Here is a 25,257-nt window from a genome sequence, read left to right as displayed (position 1 = left end):
ACCCTGCTGTGAAAGTCTCCTACCAATTCTGATGTCAAATAACTTAAGAATGTACTTAAAATTTTTCATCCAGTTTCTTTGGAAAACATGGGACATGTTTCAGCTCAAAAGATCATGTAATTAATAGCATTTATGACTGCTAAGAAAACGTGTATGTATTACTATTCTCTATATCTTACCTTAATAGAAATATTGCTGGACCTTGCTTTACTAAATGCAGACTGTGTAGAAGTTCCTTGCCCTTTGGAAAATAACTGCTCATTCTCAACTTTTCTTTTTTTGAAAACTATATCTTCAGTCTGTCCTGCACTTGAAAACAGTAACACATCCCCTGCCTGCAATTTAATAGGGAATACATAAACACACTTCTGCTATGCTCCTCACTGAATTAATATATATCTTTTGCACACTTGACTTAAGCTTCTGGCTTATGATTTCTTTTACATTTTAGATTACTGAGGGTTTATTTAAATGTCCCTCAGACTGGGACATTCATGGCTTTCTGCGATGCTGCCTGCTATACTCTTATTCGCAGTTTTATTTCCTGCATAACATTTACTCTGAGTTAGCGTCTGTTTGTACTTTTTTTCACAGGACTATCATATACAACTTTTATTAGAGTAACTAAGTAGACATGCAAATTAAGGATCATCTTGTGAATATAGGACCCAATGTTTGGCTGTTGGTTTGAAATAGTAGTATAGTTGTAGCTGCTGATAATTCCAGTCATATAGAAGATCATCTCTTTGATCGTTCACCTTAAAGCAAACAAATAAAACAACAACAACAAAAAAAAGAGTAGATGCATAGTATGGGATATTTGAGTGTATTACATCAGTAAATTTAGACATTCATCTTAAGAATTTGCAGAGACATTCTCTAAGTCTATATATTCAGTTCGTTTGAAGTGAAAAATAGAAACTCAAGCCACAAAAGAGACATGGTTAGTTCTTTGTCATGGAGACACCTGCTGTTGCTTATTCAGCTTGGGACAAATGACACTGGAAATAAAAGGTCAAAGCACTTGAAGTTATGGATAAATGAATTAGCAATTATACTGAAAGGCACAAAAAACACAAGTGATATTTTCTGGCATACTACAAATTATCATAATAAATTATCCTATAGACCCCAGGACAAATTTGACACAGGAATGAAATGTTATTTTAATGAGGAAAAAAAGTATGCAAACAATAATAACTGGAAGATATTATGAATATTTAAAATACTAAACATACACACAAAAAATACATTACAGGCACTTAGCAGTCAAAGAATCATGGATACTATTTTGTGACACAGAATATCTGGAAGGAGTTGCAATACTATTTTTAAATATTAAATAATCTGAATTTGTAACTTTGTTTAAAGAGACGGTTATGCTGCCAACATAACTTAACAAGTGTAACTGATAATGATTACTGGAAATTCAGAGAAGAATGGTTCACCATAGAACAGTAATGCTTAATCTGCAAGGTAAAAAAATGTGTACCAAGAAACAAAAATGCACTCAGAACAGATGGCCTTCAAATGGCTAAACAGAAAAATCGGGAGACAAATTATAAACAAAATAAAAGATAGCTATTTTAAGCATATACAGAGAATACCGAAAAAAAAAAGAAAAAGGAAAAAAAAAAAAAAAAAGAGAATTGTGCCTTTTTTTTCTAGTATTTTTAAAGAGGGTAGGAAAAATAAAGTAGAATGCCAAGATACTAGAAAATAACATAAAAGAAAATACAGCAAAAATCAGGTACCATCTATCTATATTCACAAAAGTTGCTGGTTCAAGCAAAAACTATACCATAATTGCAGATCTGCCATAATACTGCATGGCTTATGGAATGTTACACCTCAAAATATTATATCCCCAGAGTCCAAATATGTGTTATATAAAGTTTACTGTGGTTAAAATTTTCATCATCTGACACCTTAGATTCAGTTGCAGATGGCAGCTTAGACCTAACCAAGTCTCACATACTTTGTAAAAATCTTAGCCTGAGTTTTGTCCTTACAGAAGAGCTGAGACTCCTCTGTAAGTACTATACATTATTTATTGAATGACAATTTAGGTTCCACTTCTGAATGTAAAACTGTTCAATATATCCCATGTAAACTCATTAAAGGAATGGAGTAATTATTATATAACATATGAAAGCTTTCTATAGCTGAACCAGGACTTGGATTGCAGGCACAATAGGCAGGGTCCTCTTTAGATGCTGGCCATAGTCGAAGAGAGGGAGACCCTCGTGATATCCCACTTTTATAGGGTGTATGATGTGGATGTGATGAAATACTTAGTTGGTCAGTTTTAGTCACCTGTTCTGCTTGCCTCTCCTTGCAAATACACCCCTCTCACTTATCGGATGTGTGCTTTTATCAGTGACCTTGCCTTCCATTGTTTCTGTTTAAAAAACATGTAGCCAGTTTCAGAAAAGTGCAGTTACTTATAAGAACTTAGCTGAAAGGAAAATTCATTAAAAGAGAAACTGGTCTTGTTTTTAACAAAACCAGGACAGTAATGAAATCTGTAATGAGCAAAGACTTGGAAACTCCAAAATCAAGATAGATTTATGGATTCCGGAGGTGAAAACTATTCAAAGACAATTAAACCATTATAGCCTCTGCTGAGCTGCATATTTATCTTCCTCTCAATTATATTTATTTGAACTAAAACCCGATGAGTTGTTTGTGAGTGCTCAGAATTTAGTCTATGTTGTTATATATTGTATACTGAGCTGAGATTTCTTCAGTGTATTAAGGACATAACATTAATATGTTTCTCTGGAACACAATTTATTATATTACGTTTTACCTAAAATGCCACCATTTTCAAAACAAGTTTTCCTCAGCCTTGCTTTTAGACCTTGAAACCCTTTCTCTGCAGGCATGCCACCTTCATTTCAAAAATGTATATGCAAAGAGTTAAGAACCAACATCAGTGGTTTGTGAAGAAAGACTCAAACAATGGAAAATCTTTGTGACCCAAGCCTAGATATTAACTCAAGGTTTTCAGAATAGCAACTGGTCAGAATCCATACAAAACCACTCCACCTGCACTGCACAGGTTTAGAACAATGAAGATTAACCCACGCCAATAACTTCAATAACCTGCAATGTAGAAGACCACACTGATCCTCCATGGGATAAGCACACGTTTTGCACAAACAATGGTAAGTGGTTAGCCTACCACTTGATATAGATTATTTGATTAGTATATACAACAGTGTTGTAACATGTCTAAACCCTGTCTTCCTCAATATCACAATCCCCAAGCTTTAGGTTGGGGCAATGTCTGTGCATTGCTTAAGAAAAAACCTTTGTAATTCTGGACTTTGCCCATGTCTGTCTCCTCAGGCAGCAGTGGAGTTCCAAGGTAAAAGTGTGGGTTTGAGTCTCACAGCTTATAAGCCTGTTATATTATCTACTATATCTGCATGATCACTGAGTCCTTCCTATTATTCATTAAAGACCACTTATCTTTGCCACCTCTAACAGCAGTACTTACATTCTCTCCTCTTTCTTGCCTGTTTCCCTTAGCCTGAATAGCCTGAATAATCCTCATCATAAGACATTTAAAATAACTATTTGTGAATACAATTTGTGTTGATGAGTAAAATTATGCATCATCTAAACTGTCCCATCAACACAAATCATGTATTCTCACAAAGCAAACAAAAAACCAACCAAACAAACAAACAAACAAAATTATTAAGCCTATATTTGAATGTGAAACTGAAGTACATGAAATTTGTTGGGTGTTTTTTTCATTTTTATAATTAATAGGTACATTACTCCTCAAGTAAAAATTTACAAAGCCCATGTTGTTTTATCTAAGAAACAAGAAAATTAATTTAAACCAAAATTTGTGAAATAATTTATGTTATTCGATTAGCCTAATTAAAAAAAAAAAAAAAATATTTCATCAAATTATACAACCAGACAAAGGAAAATAGTTCTATCCAAACAGCTTAAATGATCTATTTAAAGGTACAGGAAAATTAGGAACACAAAAAAAATCCCTCTTGTTATGAAGCTACTGTTAGAAAAATTATTATTTTCTTTCCTAATGGATAAAGGTTCTCAGATAGCTGGTTTTCATGTTTTAATTTTTCATGCTAATACTTATTTGTTCCAGCTCCTAACATGAACATGGTAGATGACCAGGATAAAGAAAAAAAATAATTGGAAAATAGCATCATTCATTCAGAAAGTATTTTACTGGCTGTAATACTTAAATATATATATATATATATATATATAAATAAATAAGAAAATAAAAAGCCACTCTATGAATACTGCAGCAAGTATGGGACAAATATAATTTTGTAAAGACAAGTTATAACCACATGATTGCTTCAAGCAAGACCTAAGTATGACCTAACAGCAAAAGGCAGATGCCCCTTTTCTGATTTGGGCTGGAGCTTGTGACATGCTCTAAGGTATCACTGTATTTCCAGCTCCTGTTCCATCAATGAAAGGGTCTCCCACAGGTCTTACACCTGCCAGCACTATGTGGGTGTGTTAGACATTTTAAGGAAGCTCAACTAGCACCAGGCACTTGAAGGTGGGCTACTTGCTTAATCCATAGCAATTTAAACTCCCATCACAGACACTGAAAGTCTAATAAATGGATGGTGGAGTCAAGAGCAATTCAGCTGACAAACTTCTAGAAAAGTGTTTTGTCTTCCTGTATATGTTTACTGCTTAAAAGATACATTGGGTAGCCAATCTATGCTCAAATGCACTGCTCTGGAATAGGAAAGATGTTCTCTGTCACATCTGCTGCCTTATGCAGATGTGCTTGAGATCATGAAGCATCTAACTTGAGTTACTCCATTGAACACAGCTTTAGAAGATAAGTCAAATTTACCTCTCATCTGTGGCATGATTGTTTTTGCTAGGTCTCTACTGGCTAAAACAGAAGCCTATGTAGCTGTTGCTCCAACAGCCACCTTTTATCAGAACATTTATTTAGGCATTTTAATCCTGAATTTAGTCTCTCATAATCTGTCTTCCACTCTGAGGTACAACATTCTAACCTGTGGAACTGGACTCAAGATTGAATTGATGTTATGAGGCATGATATGAGAGATCAAGTAGGTTCTAAAAATGTATCTGAAAACAAAGAAAAAAAAAAAAAACAAAGAAAAACAAAGGAAAAAAAAAAAAAAAAGGAGCCCATATAAAAATCCCCCATCTTCTTTGAGAACATCTGCAGTTATTAGTCACTTTCTTTTTATATACTAACACTAAGAATAAAGGTGGGTATTGTCAAAAATAACCTTTCACATCTATTACACACAAGCTGCCCTTGTTTCATTAAACTACCACATTGTTTACCTTCTCAAATTCCACACTCTTCACAGATAAACCTCATTTTTTTAAACGAGTCAAAATTAACAAGATTGATGTAATGTTAATTATTTCAGCAAATTTGTTATGCACAGAAGACAGTAATCAAAATTGTATCTATTTAATATGTTAACAGACACAAATCTAAGATAGCTCTTCTCGGAATAAATAAAATCTGCCCAGGATTACAAGAGCTTTAGAATAGTACTAGTTGTAGGGAAAAAAAATGTGCATACTTAATGGGCCTAACACAGTTTCATTTTAAAGGAAGACAGAATAGGATTTTTTTCTCATAATATTGATGATTAATTGCAAATTTCAATACACAATTTATTTGTAAGAAAAGTAAGATCTCTTTTTTAAACTGGTTCACGTGATGCATTGTACTTAGGTTTTCTATAGCTAATATATTTAAAGAAAGAAAAGCTCTTCAAAAACAAGAAATATTAAAAAACCTCAACAAGTAATATACTTAGAATAAAGAAAGCTTTTCCACCTCAAAAATGCAGAAACACATATTTTAGAAAGCCAAACTTTAAGAACTAAACTCTAAACTGTTACCAAATAAAATACTGCAATTGCACGCACCCAGTTTCCCCTTCTCAGAATGCAAATAAGTACCTCTGTGAAAAACATGTAAAAAAATGGCAACTTAATAAGTGATCTGAGTTTCTTTTGGTCTGGGGTTTTTTTGTTTTGTTTTGGGGTTTTTTGCACAAGTAAATGTCCTTTCATAAAAGTTGCACATGCTGGTGGAAAGATATCTTACTCTGAAGCTGATTCATTTTCAGACAAGTGTTACCAATAGACTAAACATTTTTTTTCAGTGCTTGATCTGTTATAATTATGTTAATATACTGTTAGTAGCATCTGTTCTAAGGACCTTAAAATTAATGCTACAAGTATAGAGAACTAAGACAGGGAGAATATTATCAAAATCCAAGTAATATTTTTTTCCTGTAACAAAAATATTTTGCTTGTTTATTGAAGTAAAGTAAAATGTAAAATCTGTGTATCTTTGCTTGTTATCTCACCATTGACGTGATATAGTAGCAGGGAAAGAATTATTCCTAAGATAGCAGGTAAAAAACTTATGTCCTAGGATTCTTTTATTTTATTGAAGTCAAAAGTTTCCATGACAACAACAAGAAGTCTTTACCCAAGTCTTCTAAAAAGAAAATCACTAAGAGTCCAAGTTGACTGATGGTCAATGTATGATCCTAAACTCAATATCTGATCCCAAAGTTCTAATATAGTACCAAAACCAGAAAAACAAATTTCAAAGAGAAGTTAACTTACCATTAATTGATTGAATAATCCCTGCCAAAAGAATTTCTAATGAAAAAATTGTTTTGATCACAACAGTTACAGTTAGTAATTTATCTTAGCTAGGAAAAAAACCAACCAGCCAAACAAAAAAAAAAAAAAAAAACAACAAAAACCCAAAAAACAAAACCAACACAAAAAACCAAAACAACCAAACAAAAAACTACTCTAGGATTCATTTCAAAGTCAAATTATCTTTGAAAAGTGAACAATTGTTACTATCACAAAAATAAAATATCGAGGACTTTTAATTTTAGTCTCTTGATTCAAACAGGAGTAGTGATATGGAAGTGAAGCACTTACAACAGCACTGATGCAGCACAAGAAGAGAAAAGCATGCACGTAAAATATTAGGCCAAACCAGTGAGGAACATGGAGCTCAAGAAATGGATTCATTAACATCTTAGAAAACAGAAACAGGGTTGCTGCTGCAGGCCAATGTACTAAAGAAAGGTCTGGCCTACAAGCTATTTTACTGTTTGGGTGAGAAAATAAATAAAAGATTGATTTTCCAAGATTTATAGAAGATATGGCAAGATGTGATGGGAAGGGCAAATAAAGAGGAGGACATCTAAAATAATTGCTATATAGTCTTGAACTTTTATGAGAATGTTGGTATTAGGAATAGGGACAAGAATGAAGGAATAAAAAAGACAAGTAAAGATAATGAGATCAGTTTTGGTGACATTCAACTGAATTTGAAAGTAAGATAGCCAGGATGAACATTAAGAGAAGTCTGAGATGCAAGTTTAGGTAGAGAGAGACAGGTCAGGGAAAAAAGGTAGATTTTTGCAGAAATGAGTTAGAATGACATCTGCATTATGATATGTTCCTATTTATTTTTGTTTTTTGATATATCATTATGTGATCATGTGGTTAATCTATACTATGAATAAATGGAAAATATGTTAAAGAAGGAGAAATAACCATTTCTGGATCTAAAGTGACAATTTTGTAGCTGTTAATGGGACGGGCATAAATATTGAAAAAGACTGATGTAGAAGAATGTTCTAAATTTAAGGTCTAAATAGTTCAAAACCTTTTTTGCAAATCGTATGTAACTATACTACTTCACTGTTTTTCTCTCAGTACCAGTTTAATGCCTCATCAGCAGTGCACTGAAATATAAAAATATAAAATATAAAAATAATATAAAATATAAAAAGGCATTCTCTGGAGAATCTTCTGGTTTTTAAATCTCTACTTCTCTCATATTTCTGGGCTTTTTTCTATTTTTCTTTTTTTTTTTTCCTAATGCCTACTTGTCTACTTAGTTGATATATCTGTTTAAACTATGACATCTATAATATTTGTAAAGAAATATGAAATGAATGACAGTTCACACTCATAAATATTGTCCACTAAGGAAGACAGATAAACAACTGTGCTGAAGCCATGGATTTTCCAAATTCAGATAAGTAAGGTAAAACATGTTTTTAAAGTCATTACTGACATTCTGCCTCTGGTTTATTGATTATGGTTTCCTGCAAAACATTCTTATTATATGAACATAATGATGATGACTAGCACAGCAGCCCTTAGCAAAAATCTAGGGAGTCTTGCAAAAAGCAGCAAAGTCATTCTGAGAAATACAGAAATGACGAGGTGATGTAGATGAAGATGTTACAAAACAGTGATGCTCTATGGAGAAGTATTTTGAAAGTGAACTAATAGAAACGTTCTATAAGTAATAGTATGTAAGTGTCAGTATATTAATTTAGGAGCATCATATAAAAAAAAAAAAAAAGATATCAGTAGAAGTTCTATACATAGCTTTGAAAATGTTGACATTAGACCGGTGTTTTTGCTAACACAATGAGACAGCAATGAGACAGCAATGAGACAGCAATAAAGCAGGCTTTATACAATAGGACTTGCTATAAGTATGAAGAAAAGAGTTCAAACAACATGATGAAAGTGATTTTGAAAAGAGAAGAAAGAAAAGAAAAAGATGGAAGAAACTTTAATTACTTTGCTGATATAGATTTTTCTTTGTCTCAAATAGGTAGCAACCAAAAATCTATATAGTTGTTTATACAACCTTTTTTTTCACTTCTACACAGTAATAAAAAGAGCTTGGTTCTAGTACTTCAAGAACATAAGGACCTTAAATTAGAAGGGGAAAAAAAAATTTAATAAATAAATAAATAAATAAATAAATAACAAGTTATTGGAAGAATGTGTCTCCAGAAACATTTTAAACTGATTACAGAAACATTTGAAACTATCCTCTTATTGAAAGAATAGAAGACCACTACTGTTTTTATAAATATAAGCATTTTCTATGTAAGCATTTATTAGTAAAAAACTGATTTTAAAAAATTCAGAGGTTACTGAAGTAAAACGCAAAGCTATGTCTCAAGATAATCCAAATTTAGTAGTTTTCCAATTACCCAACTGCATGTCTTAAATTCCTCCAAGTTGAAAATCTTATTCATATATGAAGAAAAGTTCCCATTTAATCCTCACATATAATAAGATAACAGTTATTATCTAAAAATTGGACCTTTTCTATAATTATTTCTGAATCATCAAAGATCTGCAAGCCTTAAAGTCTATTTGTAACGCATAAGCTTTGTGCTGTAGAAGAATCATTCAAACAAAGAGCCGAGGGGAGAAAAAAAAAGGTTATTTTTAATGGTGGAGAAGAAAAAAAAAGGTTATTTTTAATGGTATGTAATAGTAAAAAATTACTTCCCAGTAGGTTTTACGTTTCCACTTATATCTCTGGGAACATATAAAATAGTAATATCTGCCTGTTTTAGAACCCAACAACAGAAATGCTTTGAAGTAATTTTGGACCAGTAAAGTAGAATGTCTAACAGAAAAAAAAAAAAAAAAAAAATCTATTTTTATTCTATCTGTACTTGCTAGATATAGGGGAACATAATTTACGCACTCACACTATACAGCTCATACAATATGATATAGTGCCATAACAACTTTTAGCACCCCAGAACAACTTGAAAACTCCAGAATTTATAATTCGGTTCATAACCAATAAATCTGGCCCTGAACAAAGTTCTTGAATCAAAGACAGCAAGTCAATGTAAAGAATACTTCTTTATGAAAAATGCATCTGTAAAGAAGAGAGATACCTGGATTTTAGCTACATCTCCCCAGCTATCTAGCACCATTGCCTTGAATTAACTAGACAGAAGTGTAAAATATTTCAGGAAAAATTATGGAAAATAAATCAGTCTGCTTAACTGTGAAATCCAATTTAAAGTGTTTTCGTAGGGAAATCTCATCTATATTTGCTGTTCTAGTGAATATTTATCTTCCATTTGCAGCTATAGGGACTAGAAGAACACATTGTCTTTCAGTTGTCAAAGGGAAGGAATCACTGAAGTTACTTTTCAATGTTACTATTAATAATTTATTCAAAAGGAAACTTGTAATTGTCTGTAGACCAATATCAGAATGATGGTATACAGGAACACTGAGTAAAGCAGTCAAAGAAAGAAGAAATGCAAGTAAAGGAGACTGAAAACACACAAAGCCTGATGTAAAGTCTTCAGCCTCTGTTCACATTGTGGAATTTCAAGCCTGAGACTGACATGCTTTGCTGATCTCAGTTCAGATAGTATTATCTTTATTTCATTTACACTTTTGAGTCCAATCAATGCTGTGAAGTGACTAAGCACAGATTTAAACAGTGTGTTTAAAAAATTATATTCTATTCCATACATTTTATTCTTATATAAATTGTGCATCTTCCTATCTGCACACATATTGTACGGAACTTATCAATTTGATTTATTCTTTAATTACACACGCTACGAACTACCCTTCTAAAGATCTATACTACAGTATCCTTGCTTTCTGAACTTAAGTGACTGACAATTAAACAAGCAGATAAAAATAAAATCAATTCTAAAAATAATTTTCAAACAGACGTAAGTACCATGTTAACTTTCAGAATTCTGTCTTTATTCTGTAGTCCATTTATTTTAATTAGAAACTCAGGTTGAAAAACATAGACAGAATCATTTCACCTTTCCAAAATAAATATTGAGTTTACTACATTACTTTATATAAAAAAACCCTTTTGACACTTTACAAATCTTCTTTAAAGGAAAAGAAAGTCTGAAAATCTAAGTTAATAGGCCAAGTGAGGTACTGTTAATAACTATATGGAAACATCAAATGTGGTAACTGTCTATGTGGAATTCTCTAAACTTTTGTGCAACTATTCTGAGGTGCAAATTGTTGCTTGCTAATAAAATGTACCACGTACACGCAAGTAAAGGGCACAGATGCATAAATAAATTACATTCAAATCAATTAGAAAATAAAAACAGATGACACCAGAGAAAACTTTAATGAAAATTTCAACTACTGAGAAACTGAGGGAGACCAGAGAAAGTTATGATCCAGGTTAAGAAGTTGGATTACATTTTCCATGGTGCACTAAGCATAGTATCTAAACTTTTTTGACTCTAAAGTAAGCATCATTTCAAAAGCCAAAATAAATTTTAATTTAAGTTTAGGTATAAGTTATCTACAGGAAAAAAAAAAAAAAAAAAAAAAAAAGAATAGATGTTCCATTCTGTATTATAAAGAGGAAAGGATTGGAAAAGCTTCTGTTTCATGTATTTTACTGCTGCATCTTCCTGAAATGCTTTTTTTTCAAGATTATATTACTAAGCTTAGGAGGCCATGCTAGTGCTTATTCAAGAAAGCTTTAGAACTGCATAATAAAAGCATACCAAAATGTGATTTTTCTCTGCTTCTGAAGAATTATATAAGACATACTTTCACAATATTCACCCCAGTTATGGAAAATTAGTTCCAGATGATGATAGTACCTAACAACCACTGAATAATAGCTATGCATGTCTATGTACTTATACATGTGTGAAACTATGAATGCATAGAGATGGACAGAGAGTCTAGCTAAGTATCTGCTTCTATGTATGTCTACTATGTGTAATACATACACACATTTAAAGATAAATATAATACTCCCACACATTCTTCTTAGAAATGTGAAGCCAAGCATAATCAACACCTGTTGCAACAGCTATCCAGATTATTTACTAAAAAAGCACAAAGATAACAACCCTTCTAGTAAATATTAATATTTTGATTAGTACCTGTTCTGCTCAACTGCTGAAATCTTAAGGCAAATTGAGTCAAGATTAGTGAATGTTTTTCTTCAAGTTATTAATCCAGTTTCTGCCATCTTCAGGAGATTTCACTTCAATTAGGTATCAAATAGTCTCCCCTTGTTCCTATCTTAAGTGACAGTGGTGTGCAGAACGTTTTCTCTTTCATTCTTTGATCAAATGTCTCTACATCGAGCAATTGCTCAAATGCCAGAAGGGGCAACAATGTAATTTGCAAATTGACTAAAAAGTTTCTAAGTGACTAAATTCAACTAGCATGACCAACTGGGAAAGCATGTTTTGAAGGACACAAAGTAATGCCTGCCTTACTCATTCACATGTAATTGTAATGGTATTGGGCACACATTGCATTATTTTGCTGCTTCAGTGTATGTTGGTATTTTTGTCTTATTGTTTGCACTTTATTGTTAATATTTCAAGAAGATATTCCTCTTCTTCATGTGTTTACATGACATACACAGAAATTTCTCTAAGATAAAGTGTCAGATCCACTATCAGAAGGGGCCCAGCTTGTATTGATTAATGAAGACATATGTTTTGTCACCCAAAAAAAAAACAAAAAAAAGAAGTTGTTTTCAGAAATAAATCCTGACTACTGTCTACTCTGAATTTTGATTTAAGCATATGACATTGAAGAGCTAAGCCAGTTTGGCAGAAACAAACAAACACTGCCTATAGGCAAAACAGAGATGCAGAGTAGTCTTTGTTTAACAAATAAATTCTGCATTACAGAAGCCATTCATGTGACTCTATTTGCATTACTTCTTTAAACATCTGAATTTTCCAAAACAGTGCTATTCAAATGGCATTATAATAAAAGTTTTGCAATTTATAAAGATGAAATCTAAATGGATAGTAGAAAACTTCAAAAATTTAACTTACATGATCAATCAGTTCACGAACCATTCCATTCCACTGTCCGCTGGCATCTTCCTGGGCTCCGTATTTTCCATCCTCCACCAGTCTAATCTCATAGGAAAATCCAAGGATAGTAGACAGCTCTCTGAGGAGGTCAATGCAATAACCTTCAAATCGATCATTTCCATATAAGGGTTTGTCAGACTTCTTGAACATAACATATGGCTCTTCCTGCAAAAGTTAAAAAGTCAGAACAGATAATGAGTGTCCACACACCTTTCTTTTCTTTTTAACCTAAAGTCATACACTGTCATCATATCACTACCCGTACAAAGAACTAAAATGAAAAGTAGATTCCTTTTAGCTTTTGATTATGTCTGTCTGAAGTCTTTATTTATCTTTAAAATGAAGTTAGTCTATGATATACATTCAATGAAAATTGAATTTCTTTTCTTTAAACATTTGTCTTGATATAATTATTTTAAACGACAATGTGATATTTTTGCATATTGTGATGTGTAAATAAAACAGCAAACAAAATAAAATGTTGACAGCATATTCAAAATTATGGAAAGAAACAACATTTTAGCAAAATATAGGATTTTTTCATCTGTTTCTCAATATGGGATGACCTTCCTCAAATATAAAGCTGAAGGGAAAAAGACAAAAAACAAATGGCAGAGTTTTACACTACAATATGGTACCAATATTGAAGTCGTATTTCACAGGTTAAATACACAACTCAGCCTCTGCTCATGCTTTAGACAGGCTTTTTTTCATTTTATACAATAATAAAAAAAAAAAGAGTGCCAAGTAAGGTAAGACAAATGGTAGTAGATGTAATTACTGCATCAAATACAAGTCACAATGACTAATCAGTTAAACTCTCCAGGGTAACTTAACAAAATTCATACAGCCCTAAATCTCCACATCAGCACTCAGTGAGGTTAAAGGCACTTCATTCCATAGGCATCTGACAGCTTTAATAAGGACTTGTCAGCATTTCTGATGCAAACAACTATATTGAGGTGTCCCGTGATTTAAGCATTTTATCTGCATAAACCTGGAGCTTTAACATCTAAGATTTTACTCAAAATGCAAAGGAGAAAGCAGAGAGAACTCTTGCTCTTAAAAGAAGTGTGCTCAGAGTATGTCTCTTCCCCTGTTGCCCCTTACACTTCTTTTTTTTTCTAAACAAAATGTGCTACTGAAGACTCTGCTGAGATTCTAATTAATATCTTTATACTGGTTAAGGTTATGGCTATATTTTTTTAAAGTACACCACTGATCTTCATAAAATTAACATGGAATGGAAGATGAAATAAATTGTCCAGAGAAACTACTAGACTATTTTGACAGAAATTTTTCAAACAGTAGATAGGCAAATGACTCGAGGAGAGCTCTTCTAGTTGTAATACTGAAAACAACAAAGACTTGACTGAAAACATGAAAGTTGACAGCAATTTAAATGGCAAAAGTCATTGAATAATTCTTGAGAAGCAAAGCCAGTGACAGAACAAAAGCTACGTAAAAAACAGTTGTTAACAAACTGGTATGAAACATATTGTAGAAAAAAAAAAATAAATAACCAAACAAATACTACAGAAAATAGTTTTGCAGGCAAAATGAGAACAAGACTCAAACATGCATTCTTCAGTGAATGGAAACTGAGAAAGGAAAGTATGGAGAAGTAAAACGTAACTCAGTGTGAAGAACAAACAAAAAAGTAAACAAATATAAAGCTTATGGAGGGACAAATATGTAAGTGCCAAAGCAAAAAATACAATGTAATTAGCAACTGATATAAAGGATAAAAAGTTACATTCTAAAAGCAAGGATAAAAGGAAATTCTAGAAATTAGTTGCCCAGCAGGAAGAGAAACCTGTGAAATGACATTGACAAAGATAATCAGTTTGATGGTTTGCTTGTGCTGGTCTTCTCTGAAAAGTTTAATGCTGACAAGATAATGTAAAACATTAACACAAGAAACACATGTATAAGTGTGTGTACTAAAGGAGGGAAAGATAACTTCAGTGAGTCTTTGAACTTCGGGAAGGTTAGACCAGATATTATAGGAGAATGCATACTAGACTCAATAATATTACACTATGAAATGAGAAAAAACAAACAAACAAACAACTGACCTACTTGGATCTCCTTTGAGCAGGAGTTGGAACTGGACCTACAGTGGTCACCTCCCATGAAAACTACTCTATCATTTTATATTTTTGACACTATTAATGTTTCAGTTGCTGTATTTCATTCAATTTTGAATACTGCAATTTAAGAGAAAAAAGAGCCAAGATCTACAAAATAGGATGAGGAAAGACTGAAAGAATATAGGTTGCTCCACTTAAGGAGGAACAGACTGAAAGAGATGGGATAAAAGTCTTCAACACATACAAAGGAAACAGAAAAGTTATTTTTTGTAGAGAGGACAGAAATTAATGGTCTTAAACTTTGGGGGAAAAAAAAATGAAGGTTAGAAATTAGGAGGCACTTTATATTGGTAACTATACTTGTCACAGTAGGTTATGTAATAATTTGGAGTGTTTTCTTAGAAAAAAAAAGCTAAGCTTAATCACCTCTTGTTAAACAAACAAACAAACAAAGCAAAAAACCAACCAACAAACAATGAAACACCAAGAAAACATCTACCCATAGCAACTGTTTCTGATGAGAAAAGAACATTCACCATCTAGGAAGTGAAATCATGACAACTGAAAAAATCATGCATTTCAGCTGTGAGGTTCTGTGTTTTGGGAATTTTCCAAAATGTCTGGAACTTCTTTATTGACAGTAGTTAACTGAAATATATTATTCCATATTTAATTCAGCTTAAATACTCAATAAAATTGTTTAATAACACTTTAAATACTGAAATTTATTCCTGAAGGTGTAAAAAACCCTATTTCAGATGTAAAAAAACCTCAGACTTTTGCTTCCAAATATAACATTGTATATATGCCTCTCTAAACATTATGAAATTCCTATGTAGTTAGGAATGCTCATGTACACAAATCCTAGACATTTGCTCTCCGAGTTGTTTAGATATTTACAGAGTCACACATCCCCCAATCCCTCTGGAATCTTGACAAGATTCTTGATGACAGTTTTGTTTCTATCTTCCATTCCACACAATCCTAAACTATATGGGGCAGAATTTAAAGATGTGTGATATCAGGGAGGCAGTATAATTAACAACTCATGCATTTGTGTCTCCTTTACTCAGTAAGGACAGCAGGATTTTCTTCTCTGAGCAATTCAGCTCAGCTATATATTCTTGCATATTTTCCTCTAAGATGATTACAGTAATCCTCAATCACTTTATCTGTTCTGCTAATGCTTTTTTACACTTTGTAGAAATATATATATATCTCAACACTTCCTTGGCTTTGACAGGATTTTTCCATGATTTATCAGAAAGTGGTTCTTGGCTGCTTCATCTGTGATGTCTTTTATTAATTCCAGAATTTTTCATAGTTCTCTTTCATCCCACCCCCTTCTCCCTCCCCATGCAATATAAAATGCACATTATAAATAACAAACATGGCATTTCTGTATTCTGGACAAGTCCCTGCAAAGGATCTGCTACATGATTCTTCAAGTTTTAAATTTGTAGTATAGACAAATGTAGAACTTCTTGCCAAGTACACTCTCATGAAAGTCCCTATGCATTAAACATATGATCATCATGGTTTCTTGGTGGATTATCACTTCCACCAATATCTTTCACTAGGACAATTATCATCAATTAGATATATAGAGTATTTAAATTGAGTGATTTGTAAAGATCAGCAACTGATTTATACTTTAATATGGTTCCCAATTTAATTTTCTCCTTCAGCTCCTGAAAACATGACCCTTAAAAGTTACTAGATCACATAAAAAAAAAAAAAAGTAATCAGAAGTACTTTCAGAATGTTGGCAAAATATTATTTAAAATCTTCTAAACAGTTCCAGTTTAAATTAATAGTCTTTCAACCAGACACTAACTAAAACTACTGCAAATAAAGATGTGGTCACAAGGAAGAGTAAAGTAGGGGGTAGGTTAAAAATTATATCTGTAAACAGATGATTAATCCTTGAAAAATACTTATTGAGTAGTATAAAAAAAAATTACAAAAGTTCATTCAACCATGATATGACCCTGAATTGACAGGTTACTGCTGTTTTCATGTTTTCACTCTGTTTATATGTATTGTTGATAAATAAAGACATTTTGCCTTATTGATAAGGTGATGTCCTTCTTGCTGCATAGTAAACTTTAATCACAGAAATCCTTTTCAGTGACAGTGAAGCTGAAATAATCAGAAGATGACAGTCATTTTTCATACACTGTCATCAGAGTGGGTAGCATCCTTCTGGATGCAAAAAAGAGGATCACATCAAGAAGAAGACAGATTACATAAAGTCTTTATTTGATATGAATATTTTTTCCGAAGTCCAAAAATCAGATAAGATAAAAATTAGACAGATTGCAAAAAGAAACCAAAATGAGTTAATTTTAAATTGTACTGTATTAAAGACCTGATTAAATGATCAAAATGTTTTCTTCAGAATTTTGTGCTAAACTTTCATGAATGTAAACAATTGGTTTTCTCATAATAATTTCTGTGATGCACAGCAAGTACACTATCTCCAAAGAATCATATATATACAGTTGTATACTCAGTTACGAAACATACAGATTGTTCATTAAGACTTTCAACATGGACATACATATTTTTTAAAAAATTTTGAACTTTCATACTACTCACACTACTCAGGGCTTGGAGGGAGAGGGTGAAGGGGTGGGGAAGAAAGAAGTAGAAGCCCTGATGGTGAAAAGAGGAAAACCATCTTCAAAACTGGCTACTGTTAGAACAGAGAATTTTAGTTATTAGCTTCTGTTCACCAGGAATACCGGAGTTAAAAGGCTGTCATATCTAATTAACACTTATGTTAGCTGTAAGAAATACACAATAGACTTTCACAGTTGGCAGTCAAAATTCAAGTGGGAGAGGTAAAACAATCCACTAGTTACAATCAATTAAAACAATGTAAAGTATTAGATATCTTACTAGTCATTAGAGACAGGATATTCTCATAGAAGAAACTAAGGCCAAACACAAGAAAACACCAAAGTCGCCTTCCCCCACTATACTGTCTATAATAGAAAGAAATTATGAATATCCTTATTTGACGTCTTTTAAGATATTTTCTGAAAGATTCCCTAGTATGACCTTTTGGGTCATGGAACATGTAGTCGAAATGATGCTTTGATAAATCAGAAGCTAAAAAACTCATGAACTCCAGCCATAGTTGTTCTTTTCTGCAGCTTCATTCCTCATTTTTGTCAGGCTCCATAAAAAATACGTTTTTCTTTATTCCTCCACAATTCACTCTTGACTTTGGACATAATTTAAATTAATTCAGTTGCATCCCAACAATGTGTACTAAGTTTCCATTCCAGTAAAACAGAACAGATATGAGAGGATACCTATTGCAAGTAAAAGCACTTGACTCAATAAACCACAGAACATGAAATCACTAAACTGTTGCAAAACTGCAGACTATACTAATCTAGTTTTCAGTTGAACAGAAATATACTGTCTTCATGATACATGAAGGATATCAAAGCTATTATTAAGTCTTATGATAATGGAAAGCAAAATATTATTTTCTTATGGTGTATCTGAAATTTTCAAAATACAGGGAGGAAAAAGAAGGGAAGAAAAAAGCAAATCCAAGACATGCAACAAATACAGAAAGCATTTTCCTAGACTGATGGCCCTTGGTGTACATGAATGCAAATTCTGGAACTATAAACTGATCCTCACCACTATGTAAAAGCACATTTTTATTACATTCATTTTAGGAGAAGGGAACTGAAGCAGTAGAGAATTATTTGAGAGAAGTTGTTTGGGATGATGCTGTAAACTTGGAACCCAAAAAAAGTACTTCTTAGTCATTTTCTAGAGGTATAAATACACAGCCATCCTACCTTCTGCTTTCACCCAGCCAGGAGAAAAGTAGCATTATTGACCTTTTTCCACTAAATCAGACTTCAACATTTGCTGATCCCACTGCACTCATTCATATACTATGATTCCCTTCAAACCTCATCATGTTTTTCTGATAGCATCACTTACATTTGAAATACAACCAAGTACTGCAGCTAAGGATATCTCTGGATACTCTGCAAGTTTGAAGGCCTCAAAGGTTATTAGAAGTATACAGACATGATGCTGCATGTCAAGACAAGGGTGGTTTTCAACTTAAACTATGTGTTTTGAGGACCATAAACTATAAAGAAAGTTAATTTACCTTTCTCAGTGGAAAAATTCCTGAAATGCATTAAAGTGGTTTGCTTTACATTTCTGCTACATCTTCAAGAAATTAGTCAGTTTACAATCTGCACAGGTGGCTGAAGACAGACAAGCGTAACTGAGGCAGGAGTGGAATGAAGTTCAGGAAGGAGAGGGTGTAGACTTGGAAACCAGACATACTTCTGCACCAAAATTACATGTCAGTAGGTTTCTGAGAAATGATGAAGTTCTGGGAACCCTGATCCCTTTTCATAATAGAGCTAGTAAATTGCCTATAAACCAAGGAATAATCTTTCAGTTACCTATAGCATGTATTATGCAGAGTTCAAGACAAAAAAAAAGATCACATAGTCCCAGCCTTACTAGCAGTAGATGAATTTACTAAATGTTATTTATTAGTATTTTGCCTATCAATATATTTTCATCTTCAGTAGACTTAGCCACCACCTAAAAAGCAGGATTTAATCACAGCTGTAAAGATCTTAATGATTAAAATATAAAGGATGAAAAATATATTCTTCAGAATTTCAGGAGACAGTGTTAAAGATAAGACTGGCATCTTTAAAAGAAGACTGAATGTTAAAGGAAGCTACAGAGAAAACTAATCAAGACTCCATGACTGGCAGTCAAAAAGAAACCAAACAAAACATAGAAAAATCACATGAACAGCTTCAATAAGAGAATTGCCTTTTAAAAAACAAAATTTTCCAGGCTGAAAAAGGAGATGAAAGAAAGCTGATAAAGAAGAAAATATGTTTCCAGGAGCTGTAGTATCTTATATTGTTCCTTTGTATTACTGCAAAATGAATATTCAGTAATACACTTTCTGTCCAACAAAAATGTATTTATTAAGCACAAAAATATAGAGCTACAAAAGGAAAATAGTACATGTGCTTTCTGCTCTAGAACAATTTTTGGTTGATTTCATTATTTTGAGTACCACTCTTATGTCTTCATAGCTGAAAAGAGTTATTGCAATTACCAACACTTTCACTGAACAGTAAATAAGGTATAAAAGGCAGTTACAAGTGAGCAATTCATAATACCAGTTAAATATCCTCGTATTTTTTTTTATTATTTTATTTAGTTGTGTGCAAGGACAAATGTTTATAAAACACCACTAACCAAAAGTTATCGCCTAAGAGAAACGGTATCCTTGCTTATAGAAAGTAGGTGCTATCATAAATCTCAGTATTCTACTTCTGTGAGCTTTACTAGTCCCAAATCAGAGCTCATTGATAGTATTGCTGTTTACATTTGTGCAGCTTACCTTTTCTTGAGATGCCTATTTCAAATAGTCATTCAAGTGTATCACTATATAAAATCAATATGATACATACAGCATATGAACTCAAACCTCAACAACAGGTAGATGTTAAAACATAAACTTGAAATGCCCTAAGTTATTGAGTGTTTCTTATGCAATTTTGCAGGGAATTATCCTTGTCCCAGCATTGTTATCACTGATCTGGAATCAAGTATACAATGATTGCTAATAAAGTGTGCAGATGGTACAAAGGTTGGTTGAGTACTGAGTAATGAAGGAAACAGGTCACTAACAGAGACAGGACTAGATCCTGGAAAGCAGTAATTCTAGAAAGCAATTAGGAAAAGTGTGAAACATGGTTATGTATCAGTGAAATACTTCAAGAACAATCCTAGGTAGGATATATGGGTATTATATAACAGGAATCTAAGGGGTTCAGCAGGATTTGTTAAGATATGTCACTTGATAATTCAGTAGTAGTTATTACATATACAAAATTTGAAAACTTGTTAAGGACAGTGGGAAATAAAAAGACAGACTAATACTATAGAAAACATCCTTTTACTTTAAGAAACTACAAGAGGTTCATTTATATTTTATAGAAAAGAAACACAAGAGATTATATGTTTATAAACTTTAATTAATGGTGCAAGAGAAAGCTGTGTTAAAAATGTGCTAGTGTTTGCATAACAAGAACTTATGTCTGAAAGTGAGTCAGCCATGTTTCAATTATACATCAAGTATGTATTTTTCAGTTAGCAGAATTAATTAGAAAAAATATTTCAGAAGTTTTTCTAGAATTCGTAAATCTTCAAATAAAAACAGACCAAAGTAGCCAAAAAGTTACTCACAGGATAAAATTGTATGGCTTAAGTTACATAAAAGGTCAGAAACATACTGATATTCGTATCTATATACCTATGAAAAGGCATTCTAGCTTGAAATGTCAATACATATGTTGGTAGGTAAAAGTTTCTTATTAAAGAATGAAACTGTTGGGAAGCGAATTTTTTTTTTTATCTTCAAATTCACAATGATAATGGCAGTAGGCAAACATAGCAGATATACTTCTGGTGAGATTTTTCATTTGTGTTGAAATTAAAATTACTGTTTCAAAATTATGGTGTGGAAATTACTGAACATTTATTTTTACATAATATGTGTAATCATAAGTAAAAAATACCTCATTCACCACTGTGAATTTGCTAACAATGGCAATGAAACAGAAGATACTTCTGATCTAGTTAAAATGAATGTTCAATTAAATTTCTGTATGATAAAATATTTCCACTGAACAGAAAGGTAATAATGACTATGAAAATAAATGTTAAACACTTTGTATTTTCCTTAGAGGTAATATCATGATGTTAGATCAGCAAATGAAAGTCATAAATTTTGCTGGCTAAAATCATCAAAGAGCCAAACCCCTTTTTTAAACAAACACCTTTTGTCCTCTCATAAGGTATTGAGCTGAACAGCTTTGTGAAGGAACCAGACATTTCAGGCAATAATAAAGTGAAATTACTAATCAACTGACATATCTCTAAAATTACTTACAATTTAGATGAGAATAAATATCCGTGACTAACTTAACAACTGGAGATCATTCATGAGACAGTAATTTCTATGTAACTGTAACATACACTACAAACTGTTCATTACTGTTGTCATTAGTATAGCATATTCTATTAACTTTCCTGCACAACTCTATTTCTGGAAATGCAAATATAATCACTTACCAAGATGGTGGTAACAATTAAAGAGCGATTGGACAGAGAATCTGTGATGTTTGCTGGTTTTCCTTTCTGATTCTCTGTCATGTTAAGACCACTCAGTGGATCCCAAGTTCCAACCTATAAAACAGTAAATTATTGTGTAAATTGTCCATTGGTTACATTTCAGCATCTAGAACACTGTAAGGAAAATCAGATATACACAGGAAAAAAAAAAAAAAAAAAAAGGCTGCTAATATTTATTATTAAACCATCTTCCATTATTCTCTGCCATTACATTTAAAGTCTGCTTGTTTAAAATATGATTCACAATATCTCAAATTGTGCTTCGTGAAGTGTGACATTAAGTGGAAAAATAATGCACAGAATGTCTAAATACTTAAAGTTTAAACACTTAATTTTCCATTTAACTTTCACTCTTCAAGATAAACCACATCTGAAGATAACTTAATAGTCAGGTGGAGATTCATTTGCAGAACAGAGAGCATTGTCTATACAGAAGGATTTACCATTTCCTGTGATCAGAGAGAAGACATGTTTTGGGGAAAATGTAATGGAGAAGACTGAAAGTAGGTTAAGCGTGAGAACTTACCTGGTTTGTAGATAGATGTTCAGTACACAGCTCTTGTGACAATTTATATCTTGAAATTCTTATTCCAGTAAAGTCAGTAGAATAAAAATCACGAATGTTCTGAGTTTACATACACTATAGAGTAGTTTACTGAGCATCAGTCTCATTAGATGTTATCCACAAAAATTCAAGAAAGTACCTTTTCTTTACTTCAGCACGTTTGAGAAAAAGGAATTTATGCAAAACTCTACTAAAAAAAAGTAACATTTTTTTGGCTCTGATTCAACCAAAACTGTACATACTACTCACAGTGAAGTGCCATAAGCATAGTACTAGTAAGGACCATTGCCCTTCTGCAGTGCTACCATCTACCTATGCAGCCAAAATCAGAGCTGTATTCAATGCCCAAAGAACTGGCAAATGCATCTACAATTTACCATCTTTATTATGTTTTGTAGAGTACTTAGTAATAGCAGTGATTACATCAAGAAAATAATTGTTTATACTCCAGTGTGGGTAGTATTATTTCTTCTTATTTGTGTATTTCCCATTTGGGAAAAGCTTCATTTATTTTTCTTTCTTCAGAAATATTAATATGCTTACATTCTTTGCCAAATATTATGTTTATAACAATACTTCTGGATTCCTTATATATGTTATCTCATTTTTTTTGTCTTTTATAGACCCCCTTGTTTATGCCACTTGCTGTTATTTTCCCAGGCCGTTAATAAAGATACTAAATAAAACAAGGTCTCACATTGATGTTCTGGACAACGAATTACAACTCATTTTTGTAATTTAAATTCATCCTGTGTGTAGGTTCCTGCGCAAGATTTCAAGCCAGTTATTAACATCACTATCCAAGAAATGTGACTCTTCTTAAGTGATGAATTTTCATATCAAAAGTGGTATTAAATTCAGGTATTTGTCATCTCCCTGAAGTATAAAATAATTTTCCTCACTATGAAGCTTCGGTGTAAATACTGATTGATTGTGATTTAAATGATAATTTGCTTATTATACTGGATTGTCACAGTTCAGGTTTTTCACTTTGCTTAATCATAAATAATTTAATTGTGTCCAGACCGACTGTCAGCAACTGTTGTTTTACATTACTCTAGCAACACTCCATAATTTTGTCATTTTCATCTTACAAGAAGCTATCATTTTTGTCAGACATGAATGTTTATTTGGAAATACATACTTCATATTGATTGATGCTTCATTATCACCTCTCATTCAAGAGTTTCAAGAACAGGTATCTTATGTAAAATCTGAGATCACACACAGCATCTTTTTTAAATCAACGAGCAACTTTTCTGTTGTGACTGACTTCAGTAGTCATTGCACTTAAAATATGTGATTTAGGTCATTTCCCATTATATTAACCAGGCAATTTATCTAGGAGAATTTTTTACAAAATCTCAAAAAAAATAGCTCTTCCAGAAATACTACACAATAATTCTTCAAAGAAAAATATTTATTTCTGAGTCTTGATTTCTCTTTCTCAGTAAAATACGCTATAGGTTCCAAGTATTTCCTAGGGAGTTCAATCTAATGGGCGTACACCTTAATTTTCTTTTTCCTAATCTTATATCACTACACTCTACAGAAACTCCCCTGCTTTTGCTCATACACATCTTTGAATCTGTGAAGCATTCTTCATAATTCTTTGCTAACATTTTCCTAACTCTTAAACTTTTCTAATAAATAGTAACTGATTCTTACTGTTCTTTCCAAAGACTGCCAGCACGTGTTGGCAAAAAAACAGTATTATCATAATCCCTTACCACAAGGCCAAAATAAGCCATGAAGGCAGCAAAAGTATCTTCCTTTTCTGTGAACTTGTGTACACAGAGCTCAAGCATATGTTGGTTGTTTTTAAATATCCATATCCATTTCTGTTGGTGTATTTACATATCTTTCATTATTACTGTTTTCCATTTCTTTTTTTCTATTACGTGTTTTAGAGTACTGTATTTCCTGTTGAATTTTATTTTCCTGCTGTATTTCTGATCTCTGTAGACCTTTTTATTTAGATATTTTCAGTAGAGTACATATCTCCTAATATATTGTCAACTGAGAACTAAATTGATGTACTTTTGTGTTTCTACTTTCATATCAATACTGATGTTGAAATAAAAAGAGACATAACACAGATCCAGATACCATTCCTTTAGCCCATTTCACATCTATTCTGCAATACTTTACACCAATGTTCTCTCAGAAAATTTTCAGTCCACATAGAAAATTTCACAATAAACTCTTGTTATCATTGTAAAGTAGAATCATATATGTCATTAAAAGGCAAATATATTGAACTGTCTATACTTCTGTAATTATTTTGCATTTCTGCCTGAAAATAAATTAAGTACACTGTAAAGTTTTTATTTTCCAGAAAACCCATGTTGCTTGCTGGTTCTCAATTGGCACCCAATGTTATTAAAGCCATCCTAGATGGCTTTCCTCATTTTCAAGTTATCACTTCGGTGACTCTTCAGCCACTACAGACTTATTTAGCTATTTCCATGTCATCAATTCTTCAGTTTCCGGTTCCAGTAAGGAAGACAGGTTGCATTGTTCCTGCTCTACTTATACACAAAGTTAATTTCCTTTTAAATATAATCATTACTACATACTTTTTTTTATTTTTCCCCCTTAAGGTTCCAGAGCTCCTTTCATAAAACACTACATAGGAAGAGTTTTT

General features: G+C 32.4%; 1 protein-coding gene across 1 annotated transcript in view; it reads right to left on the bottom strand.

Annotated features, from left to right (window-relative positions):
* The window catches only part of GRIK2 (glutamate ionotropic receptor kainate type subunit 2), a gene marked incomplete at both ends in the record, with an annotated part of 381,844 nt that overhangs the window by 149,956 nt on the left and 206,631 nt on the right, over positions 1-25,257 (bottom strand). Inside the window, 2 exons of the mRNA XM_080340953.1 lie at positions 12,693-12,899; positions 21,986-22,099. Coding sequence (XP_080197079.1) covers positions 12,693-12,899; positions 21,986-22,099 — 321 coding nt within the window. The remainder of the gene's footprint in view (positions 1-12,692; positions 12,900-21,985; positions 22,100-25,257) is intronic.

Source organism: Nesoenas mayeri, assembly GCF_963082525.1.
Source record: "Nesoenas mayeri genome assembly, chromosome: 3".
Classification (NCBI taxonomy): Eukaryota; Metazoa; Chordata; class Aves; order Columbiformes; family Columbidae; genus Nesoenas; species Nesoenas mayeri.
The sequence above is the reverse complement of the archived record's forward strand: the minus strand, read 5'-3'. Positions and strand labels throughout refer to the sequence as shown.